The sequence below is a fragment of the Amblyraja radiata genome, chromosome 5 (genome assembly GCF_010909765.2).
Source record: "Amblyraja radiata isolate CabotCenter1 chromosome 5, sAmbRad1.1.pri, whole genome shotgun sequence".
NCBI classification, from domain to species: Eukaryota; Metazoa; Chordata; class Chondrichthyes; order Rajiformes; family Rajidae; genus Amblyraja; species Amblyraja radiata.
Genome location: NC_045960.1, coordinates 92494120 through 92513832, shown reverse-complemented (window position 1 = coordinate 92513832; position 19713 = coordinate 92494120). Strand labels below are relative to the sequence as shown.

Here is a 19713-nt window from a genome sequence, read left to right as displayed (position 1 = left end):
AATATTTCTTCATTTCAGCCATAAAAGGCAAACTGTTTTCCCATGATCATGACCTCTTGCTGGCTCGAGGCTTTTCTGAACAGCTCTCATCAAACCCCAGGGTGTGTTTTGGCTTAACTTCACTAATTGGATTCAGGGGTGTTCTCACCAATGGCAACTCCCGAATGTGGAATGAAGAAAAGTCAGATACAAACAACTGTTCACAAAAAGGTCAACACATTGAAACACAAAATCAGGGTGATTAATTGATTTAAATATAAATGAATTGTTAGAAAAGGAATAAAAATATTTAAATAATAAATTAAAATGTATTGAACAGGGATGTGGACGGAATGAAGGTTGATGGGTCTTGTGTCCTAAAGCCTAGAGAAAAGAAAAGTTTGTTTTCAGTAGCGGGAAAGGTGGATGGATGATAGGTAGAAAAAAAATGAAAGGATTTTTGAAAGGGCAAAGCAGAGTGAAGAAGTATGATCAGATTAAGCATCTCTGTTAAATTTCAGGACAGCCCAACGCACCATTCCGTAGAAATTGAAAAACTGAGGCAAGAATGTCCCATTTTGATAAAGACAGAAAGAGTGAGTTATGTAAAATTGGAGAATTCATTTTCTGGTCCTGAATGAGGCAACATGTCTCGAGGACAGATAAGGCATTATTCCCCAAGCTTGCCTTGAGGCTCTGATAGGAGGGAGATATTCTCTTTATTCAACTGATCCCTCCCCATCCTTCCCTGCTACTGAAAAGTAACATTTTCTCTCTTTCCCAATTCTGCTGAAGAGTCTGAAATCTGTACAATTCCACAACAGTACTGGGAATAGAAACAAGACCTAATCAATGGGGGTTTTGGTGGGATAGAGGATTTTAATAGTACATCCCTTTGGGTCTGGACTTTCCATTTAGCAGTAACACCCTCTCAGCATTGACCCTGTTCAACCCCCCATGAAGCTGGGTTATGATCCGACTTAAAGAATGTTGAAAACAGATTCGATATTATCTTCCAGAAAGGAATTTGATAAATATTTGAAGGGAGAGAATCAGGAAAGGGAAAGGGAATGTTGCACAGTGAAACTCCAATACTCTGTGATCCAACCACTCGGAAGCCCTGATGAATATGCATGTGACTCACCACGTAATGTTTGCTACACTCTTTCAACTTGTTGGGCTTCCCGCCTCCGGTTCGTGCACTCTCTTGATACCCAACATTGTGTTGTTTCCTGCACTCCCCTTAAACATACCTGGTTCACTGGGATATTTATTATAATACTGTAGAATAACTTAAAAACATAAAAAATGTGTTGGGGTATTAAAGAGAATTCAATAGACAAAGAGAAAAAAAAGCTGATCCATCACCAAATTCCTAAGTGTGCCGGTTTATCCTTGACTTAATTTATTGGGATAGTTTGTTTGGAGGCCAGCACAGGAAACTAGAGTTGAATAACCTTCCATGAATAACACTATTCCATGTTCCGAACAACTGCTTTACAATTAAACATCCAAGGAAGAAAGTGCTTCGATAGCATTCTTTATGAACCCAAAAGACATTCTGAATCAAATCTTAAAATGTTATCATTACAAAGAAGCTATTGCGAAGAAGAGACAGGACTCACCAACGCAGGTTCGACCGTCTTCTGCAAACTGATAGCCTGCGAAGCATTCACATCGGAAAGTCCCCGGCTGATTGTTGCAAACGGCATAGTTTCCACAAATAGATGGGTTGTCTCTGCATTCATCAACATCTGCAAGATCACAAAACAAGAACACAAAGCAGGTTAGGATGGGTGAACAAAGACTTTGTTAATGAAGAAGCTTAAAAGAAACTTCCAAAAAGCAGAGGAGAGGCTAAAGTGGAATAGCAGGGAATTCCAGGCAGTTACGATAGGCTGTAAAATGGAATGGAATACTTTATTGTCACATGTGACAAGGCACAGTGAAATTCTTCCCTATGTGTGTATCCTATGTGTGTATTCCCTATCCGGTGGGCGCACGTCGCAGCGGCCTCTGCAGTCCGTCTGTCTTTTTATTATTTTCTGTCTCGTTTTAATGTAGTTTTTATTTTATTTGTTTTGACGGGGTATGTGTGTGGGGGGCGGGGGGTGGGGTGGGAAACTTTAAAATCTTTCCCCCGCACGGGAGACCCGACCTTTTCCTTGTCGGGTCTCCGTTGTCGTTGGGGCTGCAACGTGGAGCGGCCTCCAGCAGGAACGACCTGGGGCTCCAGTCGCGGAGCTGCGGACCTACTCACCATCATGGAGCTGGCCGAGTTCGGAGCGGGAGGAGCGGTGGTGGCGCGCTGCTGTGACCCGACCCCCGGAGATTCGGAGGCTTACCGCAGGTCTGGTGGACAGTGACACCGGGAGCCCGCGGGTCTCTTTTTTGCTCTGCCTCTTTGTTCTTTGTGTAATAAGGAATCTTGCCTATTATTGTGCTTGTGTTTAATTCTGCAATTTGGGAATCCCTTGGGACAAATTTCTTATTTACTTTGCATGTAGAACTCTGACTTGTACAGTGGCATCTAAGCCGAGTGTAAACTTAGAAACATAGAAAATAGGTGCAGGAGTAGGCCATTCGGCCCTTACGAGCCTGCACCGCCATTCAATATGATCATGGCTGATCATCCAACTCAGTATCCTGTACCTGCCTTCTCTCCATACCCCCTGATCCCTCTAGCCACAAGGGCCACATCTAACAAGAGGGAAATATAGCCAATGAACTGGCCTCAACTACCTTCTGTGGCAGAAAATTCCACAGATTCACCACTCTCTGTGTGGAAAAATTTTTTTCTCATCTCGGTCCTAAAAGACTTCCCCCTTATCCTTAAACTGTGACCCCTTGTTCTGGACTTCCCCAACATCGGGAACAATCTTTTTGCAATCTAGCCTGTCCAACCCCTTAAGAATTTTGTAAGTTTCTATAAGATCCCCCCTCAATCTTCTAAATTCTAGCGAGTACAAGCCGAGTCTATCCAGTCTTTCTTCATATGAAAGTCCTGCCATCCCAGGAATCAGTCTGGTGAACCTTCTCTGTACTCCCTCTATGGCAAGAATGTCTTTCCTCAGATTAGGAGACCAAAACTGCACCTGCATGCCTACTTTCAATGACTGGTGTACCATGACACCCAGGTCTCGTTGCATCTCCCCTTTTCCTAATCGGCCACCATTCAGATAATAGTCTACTTTCCTGTTTTTGCCACCAAAGTGCATAACCTCACATTTATCCACATTATACTGCATCTGCCATGCATTTGCCCACTCACCCAGCCTATCCAAGTCACCTTGCAGCCTCCTAGCATCCTCCTCACAGCTAACACTGCCCCCCAGTTTCGTGTCATCCGCAAACTTGGAGATGTTGCATCCAATTCCCTCGTCCAAATCATTAATATATATTGAAAATAGCTGAGGTCCCAGCACTGAGCCTTGCGGTACCCCACTAGTGTACTGCTACTTGATCTAATGCTACTTGTACTGCTAAACCAAATTCTCTGAGTCACATGTGGTCACTACTTGAGAGAGCCAGCATGTCACAAGAGAGAACATTTTGAACAGGTTGTTCTCCTCTCTGCCTCCCCCACCACCTCCATTCTGAAGAAGGTTCATAAAGTTGAAACATTTACCGTTTTCTCCTTCCACGGATGCTGCCTGATTTGTTGAGTATTTCTAGATTTCTTTTAATTTCAGATTTCCTACATCTGCAGTTTTTAATCTTTCCAATTACAATTGCACAGGGTTGCCCTTGAGTGCCTCAACCAAGATTCCCTCTCAAATGTTTGGAAAGCCTGTAGATATGCAACAGTGATGAAACGACAGCTCTTTCCCATCTATACCATTGGCTGCGTTTGGTTGCCTTATTGGAGAAATCTATACCACTGTGCTAAGAGAACAGAGAGACCAGGGAACATGCTGCATGGATCAACCATAGCAAATAGCTTGGCTGCATTTAAGGGGATGCTGGATAAACACCAGGGAGAAAAGAAGAGGATATGCTGATACGGTGAAGAGTAAATTGGGCGGCTCCTATGGAACTGTGTTGTAATTTCAATGGAGTTCGATGCACAACATCCAACACCATTGAGCAATCCTTCACACACAATCACCAGGAAGGGTTTACTTTGGGTTCTACATTGCCAGGATGGCTGAAGCCAAAATCTGAAAGGAACTGAAAGCAAGTCATCCATTGCTCATCATAGTCTTACCATAGCACGTCTGGCCGTCCCCATAGAAGCCAGCAGAACATTCACAAGTGAAGCGATTTCCCTGCCCAGGGCGGCATGCTGCATTGGTGTCGCATCCATGGGTACCAGTGTAGCATGGGTTCTCATTCACCGGCCCAACATCTGAACAAGAATCAGAATTTGATTTCACAATAGCATCTATATACACCATTGTTATTTTGATCTAGCTCCCCCCTCCCCCCCTCCTCCCAGTATAAAATTCATCATACCTCAAGTTTTGGTTTAGCCTAATGGACCACCAGATTCAAAAAATGCTTCTCCCCAACAACACAGGCTCTTGAATACTACAAACAACAACTAAACTACAAATTGTCTTGGTTGCACTACGGACTTCGAGCTTTTTGCAACAATGTTGGCGATCTAATTTATTGAAATCTTTGGTTTATTATATAATCTATGTGTAATGTTTACAGGCCTGTTATTATTAATTAGGCCGTTTGGCCCATCGAATCTGTTCTGCCATTCAATCATGGCTGATTATTAATTCAATCAGGCCTGCAAGTATTAATTTAACGGTTTTGTTTTTTAGTACTTATGATAATTAGTTACAGGGAGTAGGCTGGTGAATGGGTTTGAGAGGGAAAAATAGATCAGCCATGATTGAGTGGCAGAACAGATTCGATGGGCCAAATGGCCTAATTCTACTCCTATGTTTTATGATGATCTAAACACTATGGACTCTTGAATGTAAACAACTCTTCTAATACGTTCTTACATCTATTACTTTCACAACAATCCATGCAGAATAATTCACATTTAGACATGGACCTCTGGTCTTCCAATCAACAAACGCATCATTAAATAACATCTTTGACGTAGTAAAGAATTTCAAAAGAACTGACAAACAAAAGTGCCTCACAAAAGTGCTGACACATAAAACGTGGCACCATCATATGAAAAGTTGAGCAGCTGACCAAATACGCGGTCAAAGACATTGGTTTAAAGTAGAATCTTAATGCTGGGGCAAGAGTGAGAAACGTTTAGGGTAGGAATTCCAGAGTTTATCAGAGGGCAATTCCAGCAGTAGATTAAAATCAAGACCAAAAAAACAAAATGCTAGAGGAAGTCAGTGGGTCAGGCAACATCTGTCGAAATTCAACACATTTTAGCACAGATTTTTTGGTAACTGAACAAGATGTCTGATTTGTAGGGCATTGTGTTCCCAAAGATTTTATTGGATATTAGACCCTTTTCCCTTGTGCTTTTCTCTGGGATTAAAGAGCATTCTTGTAAGTGAGCTGTCTGTCCCTGGAGCATGTTTCAGCTGCCCGATATTTACTTAATTACCGTGAGCCTCAGGGTCAGACCTGATAATTAGATACTTCACATGCCATTACATCGTGTCCTTGCATCAGAAAATGCTAGAACAGATAATCCCGGGTATTGTTCAGACTGCTAACTGCTATCAACATTTAAATAGCATAATACAGGGAAACGGTGTCAACTATTGCCATTTGCGTTTTCTGAGCTGAGGCTTGTTGACCTACAGAAAGTTAGCCTGAGTTAAACGTAGAAACATAGAAAATAGGTGCAGGAGTAGGCCATTCGGCCCTTCGAGCCTGCACCGCCATTCAATATGATCATGGCTGATCATCCAACTCAGTATCCTGTACCTGGCTTCTCTCCATACCCCCTGATCTCTTTAGCCACAAGGGCCACATCTAACTCCCTCTTAAATATAGCCAATGAACTGGCCTCAACTACATTCTGTGGCAGAGAATTCCAGAGATTCACCACTCTGTGTAAAAAATGTTTTTCTCATCTCAGTCCTGAGAAGTCCTAAACTTCTGAAATTCTTAGATTCACAGAATTGTTATTTATTAGGACAGCAAAGGAGGCCATCGCGTGCATGTAGTCTACCGGCAGAACAATCCTATTCCTCTTTTCCTGTATAATCCTGCATTTTGTATTCTTTCTCTCACATGCACATAAATGCCCCATTGGTTCTTGAGTCACATCTACGCTGCAGATAATTTATAGTATTTTAGAGATGTCACCAAGTCTATGCCGACCATCAATCGCCCCTTCACACTAATTCTATGTTATCCCACTTTAATAAGTCATAGGAGCAGATTTAGGTTACTCGGCCCATCGAGTCTACATCACCATTCAATCATAACTGATCTGTCTTTCCCTCTCACCCCCATTCTCCTGCCTTTGCATCCACTCCCTACACACTAAGGGCAATTTTTTTACAGAGACCAATTAACCTACAAACTCGCATGTTTTGGGGATGTGGGAGGAAACCACAATCCCTGGACGAAACCCAGATGGTTACAGGGACAATGTGCAAATTCCACACAGACATCACCTGAGGTGAGGATCAAACCTGGGTCTCTGGCACAGTGAGGCAGCAGCTCTACAAGCTGTGCTACTGTGCCACCCTAGTAGTAGAACATGTTGGAAACACTCAGCAGGTGAGGCAATACGGAACAAGGGCCTCTTTCAATGCTGTATGACTTTATGATTCATTATGCTGCCTTTGCAACGATGTTTGCCAGCCAGTTTATTTTGTAAAGCAAACATGTACTATAACTGCGAAAGGAGGAACTGCAGATGCTGGTTTACACCCAAGATAGACACAAAAAGGTGGTGTAACTCAGCGGGTCAGGCAGCATCTCTGGAGAAAAGGAATAGGTCTTGTTCCGGGTCGGGATCCTTCATCAGACATCATTATAACTGCAGTCAGTCAGTCATTTTGGTTGGGGTGAAATTTGGAAATGGATTTGGTTGGATACCTTGCAGAATTGCAGGACGACTTTGTTCATTATCCTGGGTTGGAACAGCCTACATTCTACAAGCTGACTTTTATTTTATTTGTGTTTGGTTGCATGAAAAGATATCAGCACTCCTCCAATTATCACAATTCTTCCCTCGACATTCTGAAGAGTATAGACACGTCCTATCTGCTCAAGTTCAAACAAATGCCTCAAAACTTATTGGCCAACGGTTCATTCTACAGCAAGACAATGATCCCAAACATACTGCTAAAGCAACAAAGGAGTTTTTCAAAGCTAGAAAATGGTCAATTCCTGAGTGGCCAAGTCAATCACCCGATCTGAACCCAATTGAGCATGCCTTTTATATGCTGAAGAGAAAACTGAAGGGGACTACCCCCTAAAACAAGCATAAGCTAAAGATGGCTGCAATACAGGCCTGACAGAGCATCACAAGAGAAGTCACCCAGCAACTGGTGATGTCCATGAATCGCAGACTTCAAGCATTAATTGCACGCAAAGGATATGCAACAAAACACTAAACATGACTACTTTCCACCCTGCCAACCACCTTTTCACTCTGCTACCCTCTGGGAGGCGATTCAGGTCTCTGAAGGCTCGCACCGGTAGACTAAAAAATAGTTTCTACCCATGTGCGATAAAAGAGCTTAATTCCAACAGAGAACACTGGGGAAGCAAAATGTAATTCCAAGAAATGCCGCCAAATTCTTATATAATTCTTTTTAAATACTTATTTATTATTTTACTAGTAGGTGTACATATGTGTCAATGGTTGTCGTGTTTGTATTTTTTTTAGCCGGAGGAGATGTAATGGAATTTAGTTGCACAGTATTGTGCAATGACAATAAACTTATTCATTCATTCATTTACATGACATTGCTGTGTTATGTATATTTTGGAATCTTGAGTAAAACATAGTGTTGGCGTAACTCAGCAAGTCAGGCAGCATCTGCGGAGGGAATGGAGTCTGAAGAGGAGTCCTGACCCGGACCGTTGCCTATTCTTTCCCTTCTCAGATGATGCCGAACCCGCTCCAACACGTGAAACAGAAGTCTTTTGCTGTTCTCCAAACACAACAATATTACCTCTGGGTTTAACAACCAATTCTGCACATGTACCAAACATTTCCAGCAATTCTTGTCTTTTATTTCATTTTCATTTCCAGCCTTTCTTCAGGACCTCTGGATATATATGAACTTAACTCTATCAGGATTCTTTGTTATGCTCTCAGAATAAATTATATTAACAATACTGCCTCTTCATCAAACTGTACAATCTTTTCCCTTTCTGATAAAACATGAAGGTCTCGACCAGAATCATCATATCCATTCCCTTCCCAGATACAATCTGATCTGCTGTGTTCTTCCAGCACTTAATCTTTTTAAATGGTTTCCATAACTATTATACCAACGACATAGAATCAGATGGCATGTGGTTTCAGTATCATTGACAACAAACACTCTACTGCTATTGCATCAGCCTAGATTTTAAGATCAAGTCTTGATCCTTGAATAATCCTACATGTTTGTAACTTAAGAGATGGGAATGCTACAACAAAGTCAAGCTGAGATACAGGGCAAAAGAATGAGAGGGACACAACATTTCAGGCACTTGGTGCATTAGCCTCCATTAAACAAATGGTGACATTGGGAAATAATGTGTTAGTTTCTAATATCTCGCAAATGAAGTTCAATTTTTGAAGGGCGTGTCAAATAAAGGGATGAAAACTTGCTGTTTCAGCAGAATCACTGCTTATTTGACACCACAGATCCTTGGTGTGTCTCTATCTCTGCAGCTTTCAGGCTAATTATTTCTTGTGTTTTGTGTTGATTAATTTATCCTTAATGCTTCCAGCTAACTCAAAACTTCTGTCCTGTAGAGAAGCCAGCACCCAGGATCATAAAGGCCATTGGATCTATCATGAACATTTGCAAAGCTATTTCATCACATTGGCAACCCTTCACCATAGCTCTGCGATTGTCCATTTCCCCTTTTTCATATGGAACATAAATAGAAAATTACTCTTTAATCAGCCACTGCCCCCCCTTTTACGCAATGCATTCCAGATTACATGTGAATGATTAAAAAAATCTTATCGCACCCTTGATTCTTTTACCAATCATCAAAATCATCTGCACCTTTCAATTAATTACTCCACTGTCAGAGAAACTGCTTCTCTCCATTTATGTTCTCTCTATGATATGTCTCAGGTTTTGAGAGGTGAGCAGCAACGTGGGTCTTAACAAGATGTTGAAATTCTTTCTAAGCTCTGAAAGATCAACTTTGGGCTCGAGTTTAAGGCTGGGCTGAGACAGACAGCTAGCTGCAGGGTGCAAGTGCAAGACCAATTAACCACTTCCTTCCTCCTACCTCCAGTTCCCTCACTTCTACATGCAGTCTGAAGAAGGGTCCCAAGGTCACCCATCCTTTTTCTCCAGAGGTGCTGCCTGATCCGCTGTTACTCCAGCATTTTGTGTCTATCTTCGGTATAAGCCAGCATCTGCATTTCTTTCACTAGTTGCTTGCACAAAGCCCTAACCTCAGCTGCTCAATGATTGAAATGCAGCCAAACATTTCACAGATGTGAATGAACCAGCATTTTTGTTGAGGCATCTAGGACTTTTCCACAAACTACTGGGCTGATTTGCTACATTTTGTGTGAATCATATCGTTTGTTGGCAAAATAGTGTTTGAGACCAAATCAAAATTCTAATCCAATTGTTCTCAAAGTTTTGCACTTACGTAAAAAAGACTTCCTGTTCCCGAATGACCATAAATACCTTCTACCCTGAAGGCAACTTTCCAGAACACCCGCTCTGGGCCCCTTAATGACACAAGTCTAACAACTGCTTCTTGCAAAGTTTACATGCTTGAAACAAAACATGCATTGTAATTGGGACAGGCTGCTCACAGCATGTAAAGTGTATTAATCTTGTAGAGCAGCCAACACAGCAGCAAATACAACAGGCAGCAATTTGCATGAATTGATTTAACAGCAAAGTAAGAACGCAATTTAAAACATAGCAACATAATTTTGTTGCATTATTATATAAAGAAAAGTTAACACAATGGCTTTCACTAACTCTGGATATCTTGATGCATTTTGCAACCAATTATTTAATTTTGAAGCATTGTAATAAAGGAAATGTAATAACCAATTTGTACACAGCAAGTTCCCAGAACTGGCCAGACAAAAATGTTCTGGAAATCAGCAGTGGAAGTTTGTAAATCTGACTTTTCACAGCTCAAATTATTCCGGTTCAAGATGGGAATGCGGGGAGAATATAATGGGATTCATGTCAATGAGTTGAGCTACAATTGTATTCTCCTCTCTGGAGTGAAGCTTCAGCCCATGATTTGTGGCTTGAGGTGAAAATGGTATCCACGGAGTTGGAGCTGGCAGAGATCACATCTCCTTCACAATGATGCAAGGCCCACATTGCCATCTTTTCATCATCAATAGGAAGTCTAACAATTTTTATTTCAAATCATATACTTTATTCATAATATACTGCGAGTATAATCGCTGCTTGTCTTTCATCGTTCCACCATCAATTCAAACATTCTCATAGCATGTCATGTTTCCTCGAACAATACACCCTGTGAAGTGTTGAAGAGGCTTCACACAGGGTCCTCCTGTCCAGTGACGATAGAACTGTGGTTCTTCCTCACAGAGCCTTCACTGTGGCTGCACTGAGCTTTAGGATGTCCCTTGCATGTTCCTACACCCCAGAATGTGTCAGTCAGCAGCATTCACTTGCAGTCATCAAGTTTAAGGCCAACCAAAGTGTCCTTCACTCAACTGATAATCTTCCAAGAGCAAATGATGTTTGTCTTAGTATGCATCCCTCGGAACAGGTTGTAGGTTGTAGATTCCTGCGCTACAAGAGCAAACCTTGACAATGAGTGTTGCCTCCGTTTCTAATCCTTCTTGGCAAAGGCACAGCCCACAGGAAGAGGGACATCATTCTCATGTGCACCGCAGCCATCTCGTAGACAGTGTGTAGTGGGAACAAGACTCCAGCTGTGCAGGAAGGATCTGTCCGGGAGAGTTCCTCTCACTGTCAGCCAAGCGAGGTTCGCGGTCTGTGAATTCTGACAAATTACTTTGACATGCTGCTCGGGAAACCATCCAACCGGATCCACCATGTATGTCCCATAGAGTCCTGCAGGATGTTCCACTGCCTGATGGATGTGTGGTCAAAGGAGCTTATTAATGCAAATACTTTTCCATGAACTACAGGTAATGTGGCAAGGTCCAACTGAATGGAACAATGCACACCAACAAGGCCATGCCTATCTGTTGCAATGTCGGGGAACACTGTGACACTCAGTGTCTGAATATTCCACATCTACATACTGCTTGACGCAGCCACTAAGGTGACCTGGGGTATGTGTACATCATGACCCAACGTACACGATCAGATAACCAGCATGTTCAGGTAGACAGACCAGGCAGTGAATTGCACATTGGTCCAGATGTCAAAGGACGTAGCCACGCTTTTCCTGCAGTTAACTCTGGCCCCAAAAAGCCAACTGCAGGAACGGTCAAACTGGTCGCTGGTCAATCTGCAGACTGGCTGCAGAACCAAGCACATGGCAATGATGTTGTCTATGTCCATAGAGGCTTTGTTCTGAAACCCGTCCCCCCCCCCCCCCCCCTCCTCCCACCGCCTGGCATTAATGCTCTTCTCATGCCCACGTCCTTCCTGATTGATTTGGTAACAAGGTCAAAACAGTGCATCCATCAGGTATGCATGCAATATTATGTCCATGTTCTTCTCTTGGTCAAGCAATGGTATTTCTCTACAGTGCTAGGCATCAGAGAATTTCCAGCTAGGTAAGACATGGATCTGGAGACACAAGGATTTGCAGATATTGGTCCCTTGCATCCATCCAGGGATCCGAGCAGCCCTTCCAGGGGAGATAGAGATTCATATGCACCTTCTCTAACCTCATCTACTGTGCGCTCCCGATGTCCCCTCCTTTTAATTGGCAGGACCAAGCATAGACCAGGCAACTATTTTGCTGAACAATTGCACTCCGTCTGCCTGGGCCTACAAGATCTCATGATTGTTAACCATTTTACCTCCTCTTGACCTTTCTGTCTTGGGCCCCCTCCATTGCCAGAGTAAGGGCACATGCAAACTGAATGAGCAGCACCTCAAATGCAGCTTGGGTCACGTGCAACCCAATGGAATGAATGCAGAATTTTCCAATTTTTGGCCACACCCCTCTTTTTATCCTCCTCTCTTCCCTGCGCTCACCCTGGTCCCGACCCATTTCTCCCATGATCATGCCCACTTTCTGCCCCTCCCCTGTGCCCCTCCTCCTATATCCATCCATCTGGCTTCCCATTTCATTCTGCTTCTCTCCTTATCTGATACCCTTTTGCCTCTCGCCTTTGTCCACCTATTTGCCATTCATACCCCTCTCACCTGTATCCATCTATCACGTGTAGGAAGGAACTGCAGATGCTGGTTTAAACCGAAGATAAACACAAAAAGCTGGAATAACTCAGCAGATCTGTCAGCATCTCTGGAGAAAAGGAACAGGTGATGTTTTGGGATTGAAGAAGGGTCTCAACCCGAAATGTCACCTATTCCTTTTCTCTAGTGATGCTGTCTGAACCGCTGAGTTTTTTGTGTCTATCTTCCACCTATCGTTTGCCAGGTTTTGTCCTACCTCAACTTCTTTTCCAGTTTTCTCACCCCTACTACAATGTCTGAAAAAGCATCCTGATGTGAAACGTCACCCATCCGTCCCCCAGAGATGCTGCCTGAATTACTCTAGCACTCTTTGTTTTTTTTCTAAGGCATAGGTTTGGTCTGGATGGATTCATTGCCCAGAATAGACAATTTGCGATGACTTTGGACAAAATCTTTTCATCCACATTCAATAGTGAAATGCTTTGTCAATTTGTCCTTCCTCTTTCCCTTCTCTACATTTGTACACTTGCAGTAAGTCGGGGCCCATCCAGTCCCACTGAACCAAGTACAACTCATCTTCTGCCTCCTTTTATTCTCTAGCCTTTGGCCACCCATCTGGCAATCAAACCACCCTCATCTGTATCATCGTCTAGATCTCTTGTTTCCCTTATCCCTAACTAGTCTGAAGAAGGGTCTCGACTGGAAATGTCACCCATTCCTTCTCTCCAGAGATGCTTCTTTCTCTCCACCCACCACACCACCACATTCAGTATGACGAAGGGTCCGATCTGAAATGTCGACTGTCCATGTCCTCCACAGATGCTGCCTGACCCACTGAGTTCAGCCAGTAATCTTTTGTTTCCTGGAGTCTTAATCATATCAAGAGAACAGATGGAACTTTGCAGCTGCTTTAGGAGGAGTGACTCATCTAAAATTGCCTAAAGCCTCTGGGATAGAGGACAGAAAATTATTGAAGACTGTGATCTGTGACCTTTCTCTCTAATAACAAACCTTGGATTACCAGCAGCCTGAAGGCCTTACTAAATGAGAAGAAAAAGGCTTTCAGGGAGGGCGACAGGAATAAAATCAAAGAACTTCAAAAGGAACTGAAGGTGAGGATTAAGGAGGGGAAAGAAGCCTATAGGTTCAAATTGGAACGACAGCTGCAGCAAGATGGTGTGAAGCAGGTATGGGCTGGAATGCGAAAGATCACGGGCATGAAGCAGAATGGTGGTACACTGCCTGATGGTGAACAGAGTCTGGCTGATGATCTGAACAGATTCTTCAACAGATTTGACGGCTCCACACCACCCCAGCCTCCCCCACCTGGTCTGCTGACCATTGCTGCTTCCTCTTCACCTCCCATCCCTCTCTCCATCACTCCTGAGATGTCACCTGTACGGAGTCCCCTCTTTCCACCTCCCACTCCACCGGCAGCCCCACCCATGACTCTTCATACTGCTCAGGTCAAGGTGATGCTGGACAGACTGAAGCCAGGGAAAGCAGTGGGGCCTGATGACACCAGCCCAAGGCTACTGAAGACTTGCTCTTCAGAGCTGTGTGGTATTCTAACACACCTGTTCAACCTGAGCTTGCGTCTACAGAGGGTTCCAAGGCTGTGGAAAACATCTTGCCTGGTACCTGTCCCAAAGAAGACCCATCCCACTCTCCACAATGACTACAGACCAGTAGCGCTCACTTCACATATAATGAAGACATTTGAGAGACTTGTCCTTTCCTACATCAGGACTAGTGTGTCAAATCAAATGGATCCTTTACAGTTTGCATATCAGCCTAACATCAGTGTCGATGATGCCCTCATTTACATGCTGCAGAGGGTGTACACACATTTGGACACTACTGATGCATCTGTAAGGATTACTTTTTTTGACATCTCAAGCGCCTTCAACACAATTCAGCCCCGACTGCTAGGGGAGAAGATGGAGAAGATGAAAGTGGATCCATCACTGGTACTGTGGTGTTTGGATTACCTTTCCCTCAGACCACAGTACGTGCGCCTACAGAACAGTGTCTCGGGCACCATCTTGAGCAGCACAGGGGCTCCACAAGGAACTGTGCTGGCTCCGTTCCTGTTTACCATCTACACAGCGGATCTCCAATGTAACACCAACAGCTGCTTTTTGCAGAAGTTTTCGGATGATACAGCTGTTGTCGGCCTCATTAAAGGGGGCAATGAGGAGGAGTATAGAGACATAATAAGTAACTTTGTGGAGTGGAGCGCACACAATAACCTCCATCTTAACACCAAAAAAACAAAGGAGATAGTTGTGGACTTCAGGAGGGGGAGGAGGAGGACTCAAGCAACGCCGATCACCATTAAGGGCACTGAGGTGGAGGTGGTCGCTAATCACAGGTACCTTGGGGTGCAGCTTGACAGTGAGCTGAACTGGAAGTGTCATATGGAGGCGGTGTACAGGAGGGGACAAAGCCGACTGTATTTTTTAAGAACTCTGAACAAACTAGGTTCTATAATGACCAACCCCACTCACCCACTCCATGCCCTGAAGGTGATCAAGAGCAGCATCTTCAGTCAGAGGCTGATTGCACCAATGTGCAAAACTGAGAGACATAGGAAGTCCTGTTTACCAGCTGCTATAAGATTATATAATGCGCATAAATAACTGCACTTTTTTTTTAATTAATTGTATTTTAACTTGTATTTTAACTTGTTAAGTATGGAAGCCATTTGAGGAAATGTGTGGTGTTATGTCTGTCTTGAAGCTGTCGTGGCACTGTAATTTCCTGAAAAGGATTATTAAAGGTATAATCTAATCTAATCTAATCTAATCTCTCAAATAGACGAGCAGAGAAGGTTCTTGGTTCTTGGTTTCTTGGTCCTCCAAAATATTCCACATGGAATTTAAACTGGAGGTGGTGAAGGGAGGGTTTAAGCCAGAAAGGGTTATTGGGAAGAAAGAGCTACTTTAAATTTAGTTGCATCTGGTTGGGTAACTATAGTTGGGTGGAGATTATTCCGTGCTTTAATTGTGCAGGGGAAGAACGAATTGCTGTACACATCTGTCTTTGTAGCTGGGATCACAAATTGGATCGAATGCCCTCGTCTGCTCCTAATTGGTTTGGGTTTGGTGTAGGTCTTGTAATCTATGTCGAGCTGACCATTTAACATTTTGTAAAAACAGGTCAAACGGTGAGCTTCACGTCTGTCTTGGAGAGGGTTCCACCCCAGAGAATTCAGAAGTTTGGTGACACTCGCTTCTCTCTCATAGGTGTTAGTAACAAATCGAGCTGCCTGTCTTTGGACACGTTCAATGGAAGAAATGTTTTTATTTGTGTATCATGCTGCAACTGCGTAGTCCAAATGAGGTCTAACGAGGGTGAAGTATAGCTTCTCCTTGACAGAAGTTGAACAATGATGGATGCAAGGATGTTTCTGAGCATTTCTCTTCCTTAAGGCTAACAGAGCACCACATGAACCTTGTGGAAGAAGTAATGCAAGCACATCCTGGAAACGGACACTGAATTAGAAGATAATCTTGGAGGACTCCAAGGCAAAGATTGAGCCTCGCAAGCTCTTCATCTCTTCCATTGACTGCAGCAGGAGCAGGTTCTGCATTCTTTTCAGAAGTCGACGCAATTCCTCCTGACTCGCTCTTGCCTTCTGCACACCTTTGAGGATAAAAAACGTTTTGATGTTCACCATAACTGCATCCCATCAATGCACCAGGGGTCAAAGCGTCTCTCCATTGTCTGCTTTACCCAAATACAAATTGGCGGCAATGTGGTGCAGCGGAAGAGTTGCTGCCTTACAGCGCCAGAGACCCGGATTCCATCTGTACGGTGTTTGTACGTTCTCCCCGTGACCTGCGTGGGTTTTCTCCGGGATCTCCGTTTTCTACCCACACTCCAAAGATATGCAGGTTTGTAGGTTAATTGGCTTGGTATAATTATAAATTGTCCCTAGTGTGTGTAGGATAGCGTAAGTGTGCGGGGATCGCTGGTCGGTGCAGACTCGGTGGGCCGAAGGGCCTGTTTCCGCGCTGCATCTCTAAACAAATGTTGAGAGGGAACTGTCCCAACAGAGTTCATCACTCTGCAGGAAGGAATTTTAATGCATTGAATATTCATTACTTGGTTTATCTTCTGTCCTTAAATAATTGAAGCTCTGGCTGGATGCCATATGGGAGAATAAATACTCTGGTAAAACAGAGCACTTGAAATAGTTTCACCTTGTTCTTTGTTCCAGAAGAGACAATAAAGATGAAATCCACAAGAGGAATACATTAAACATGCTCGTTATCTAAGGAATCTCAATGAGTCACACATATGAACATCCTTTAAATAGACACCCAGGAAACTCAAACAAATGAAGTGGCTCACCATGCAGAACAACTCAGAGGATAAAGAAACAACGAACTGCAGAAGGTACACAAAATTGCTGGGGAAACTCAGCGGGTGCAGCAGCATCTATGGAGCGAAGGAAATAGGCGACGTTTCGGGCCGAAACCCTTCTTCAGACCTGCAGATGCTGATTTATACCAAAGATAGCCACAAAGTGCTTGAGTAACTCAGCAGGTCAGGCAGCTCTTCTGGAGAAAAAGAATAGGTGATGTTTCCGGTCAGGACCCCTTTATCAGACTTTGACCCTTCTCCACCCTTATGTTAGGAATAATACCTGCAGATGCTGGAATCTTGTGCAAAAAACATAGTGCTGGAGGAACTCAGTGGACCAGGCAGCATCTCTGGCGGACATGGCGAGGTGACATTCCGGGTTGTGTCCCAACAGAAAGGATCCCAACCCTTCGTCAGGACATCTTCAACCTCTCTTTACTGAGGTCTGAAGTTCGCACTTAGTCGCGACCGCGCCTTTACGATTGCAGCTCCTAGACTGTGGAACAGCATCCCCCTTCCCATCAGAACTGCCCCCTCCATCGACTCCTTTAAGTCAAGACTAAAATCTTACCTTTACTCCCAAGCCTTTCCTGATGTCCACTGAGCGAGGGTTATATGTCAGCAGCGTGTCCGTTTTCCCCCAACTTTTTTTGTTTTTTTAGTATGTTTTAAAGTATGTTTTTTGTGTTTCTTTGTGTGTTTTGTGTGGGGAGTGATGTGGGGGGGTAAGGGGGAAACCGCTTTGGTCGCCTCCTCCACGGAGAGGCGACTTTTTCCAGGTCGCCTCCCCCGTGGCCTAACAATGAGGATTGGGTGGCCCTTCCCGGGGCTTCAGCGGCGGGCGCAACGTGGACTCTCGGCGCGTAGCGGGCGAGCCCTCGCTGGGGCTTGCCAGAGGGAAGCGTTCCGTTTCGCTGGCCGGCAGCCTCAAGCTGGCGTGGTGTCCGCAGCCCGGGATCCCTCGTGGGGGACCCGGGGGGAAAGAAGAAACTTCCACCGCCGGCCCTCAGCCAACTTCTACCACGGGCCCGGCGTGAACTTACCATCACCCCTAGAGGGGAGCTTCGACCGCCGGCCCTGCGGTCTGCGGTGCTTCTGGCTGCGACGCGGAGGGGACTTTAAATCTTCGACCGCCGGCCTGCGGCCTACACCAACCTAAAGCCGCGGTCTCCGGTGGGGAAGAGCCGATCCTGGACTGACTCTGGACTCTTTTCCTGACCACGGGGGGAAATGGAGGAGGACTGGCCAAAATTTGTGCCTTCCACCACAGTGATGAATGCTGTGGTGGATGTTTGTATTAAACTTTTATTGTGTATTGTGTGTTCTTTATTATTGTACCGCTGCTGGCAAATTCATTTCACTTGCACTTTATGTGCAATGTGACGAATAAAACTGATTGTTGTGATATGTATGTAGTTTGTTTGTTTATACTATTCTTATAACAAATGTAAAGCACTTTGGCCAACGAGAGTTGTTTTTTAAATGTGCTATATAAATAAATGTGACGACTTGACTTGACTTAAAGGGGAATCAATAATACCAGTGCCCAAGAAGTGCAAGGTGACATGCCTCGACCAACTGGTGGCACTAATGTCCGTGGTGATGAAGTGCTTTGAGAGCTTGGTTATGGCGTATACCAGCTCCTACCGGGACTCACTACATTTTGCTGATCGCCACAATAGATCACAATGCGATCTCGCTAGCTCTCCATTCTGCACCGGAACACCTGGACAATAACTCAGCATTCAACACCATTATCCCCTCTGAACTTGTTACCAAGCTGAGGGAACTGGATCTCTGCACACCACTTTGCAAACTGGATCCTCAACTTTCTCATCAACAGAACACAATCAGTACAAATTGGCAACAACACTTCCTCGACACCCATGGCTTCGTACCCGGACACAATTCCAACTTGATCTTTAAATTTGCCAACAACACCACTGCTGTTGGATGAATCACAGGAGGGAGATTAACCGTACAATTGAATGGTGCCAGAACAACAATCTTGCTCTCAACGTCAGTAAAACCAAGGAGCTGATTGTTGACTTTAGAAGAGGAAGGACGAGGATCCACAAACCTGTCTCATGAATGCGTCATTGATGGAGAAAATCAACAACTTCAAGCTCCAAGGCGTGCATATCTCTGAAAATCTGTTTTCATTGATGCAATCATAAAGAAAGTCTATCAACGCCTCTACTTCCGTGGAAGATTAAGGACATTTAGTATGTCAACGAATACTCTCTTAAACCTCTACAGGTGTATGGCAGAGAGCATTTAGACTTGTCACACTATGGCCTGGTTCAGCATCTTGAACACCCTGGAAAGTAGGAGATTGGAAAGAGCGATGGACACTGCCCGGTCCATCACAGGTACTGACCTCCCCACCATCAAAGACATCTATAGGAAGTGCTGCCTCAAAAAGGCAGCCAGCATCATCAAAGACTCACCCCACCCTGGCCACCCTCTCATTTCACTCCTGCCGCCAGGAAGAAGGTATAGGACTCTGAAAACCATGACCTCCAGGTTCAGGAACAGCTTCTTCTTAATCATCAGGCTATTGAATATTACAAACACCAACTAAACGTTGTACTACAAGCTGCCTTGGTTGCACAAGGGACCGAGCTTTTGTTTCGTTTTGCACTTCATTGCTTTTTTAAACTTATTATACGTCTTTTTATTTCCTTCTTATGTTATCTATTGAGTATTAGGTTTACAAACCAGTTATGCTGCTGAAAATCAGAATTTGATTGTTCCGTCTTGGTATATATGACAATTAAACACTCTTACCTCTCTTAACATGCAAACATAAATGTTATCTACGTGTTTGGATAACATGTCTCTCCAAAAGCAGTCAAATCTATACTTTTTGCATGCCCTGGTTGTTGTGTAACCCGGTTGCTGTATTTACCCTCAACAGAATACAGATTGCATTAAAAATGCCTCATAG

General features: G+C 44.0%; 1 protein-coding gene across 1 annotated transcript in view; it reads right to left on the bottom strand.

Annotated features, from left to right (window-relative positions):
• Positions 1 to 19713, bottom strand: part of nid1 (nidogen 1) — a 99359-nt gene that overhangs the window by 44276 nt on the left and 35370 nt on the right. Inside the window, exons 9-10 of the mRNA XM_033021758.1 lie at positions 4187 to 4327; positions 1605 to 1733 (exon numbers count right to left, since the gene is read on the bottom strand). Of these exons, the coding sequence (XP_032877649.1) occupies positions 1605 to 1733; positions 4187 to 4327 (270 nt within the window). The remainder of the gene's footprint in view (positions 1 to 1604; positions 1734 to 4186; positions 4328 to 19713) is intronic.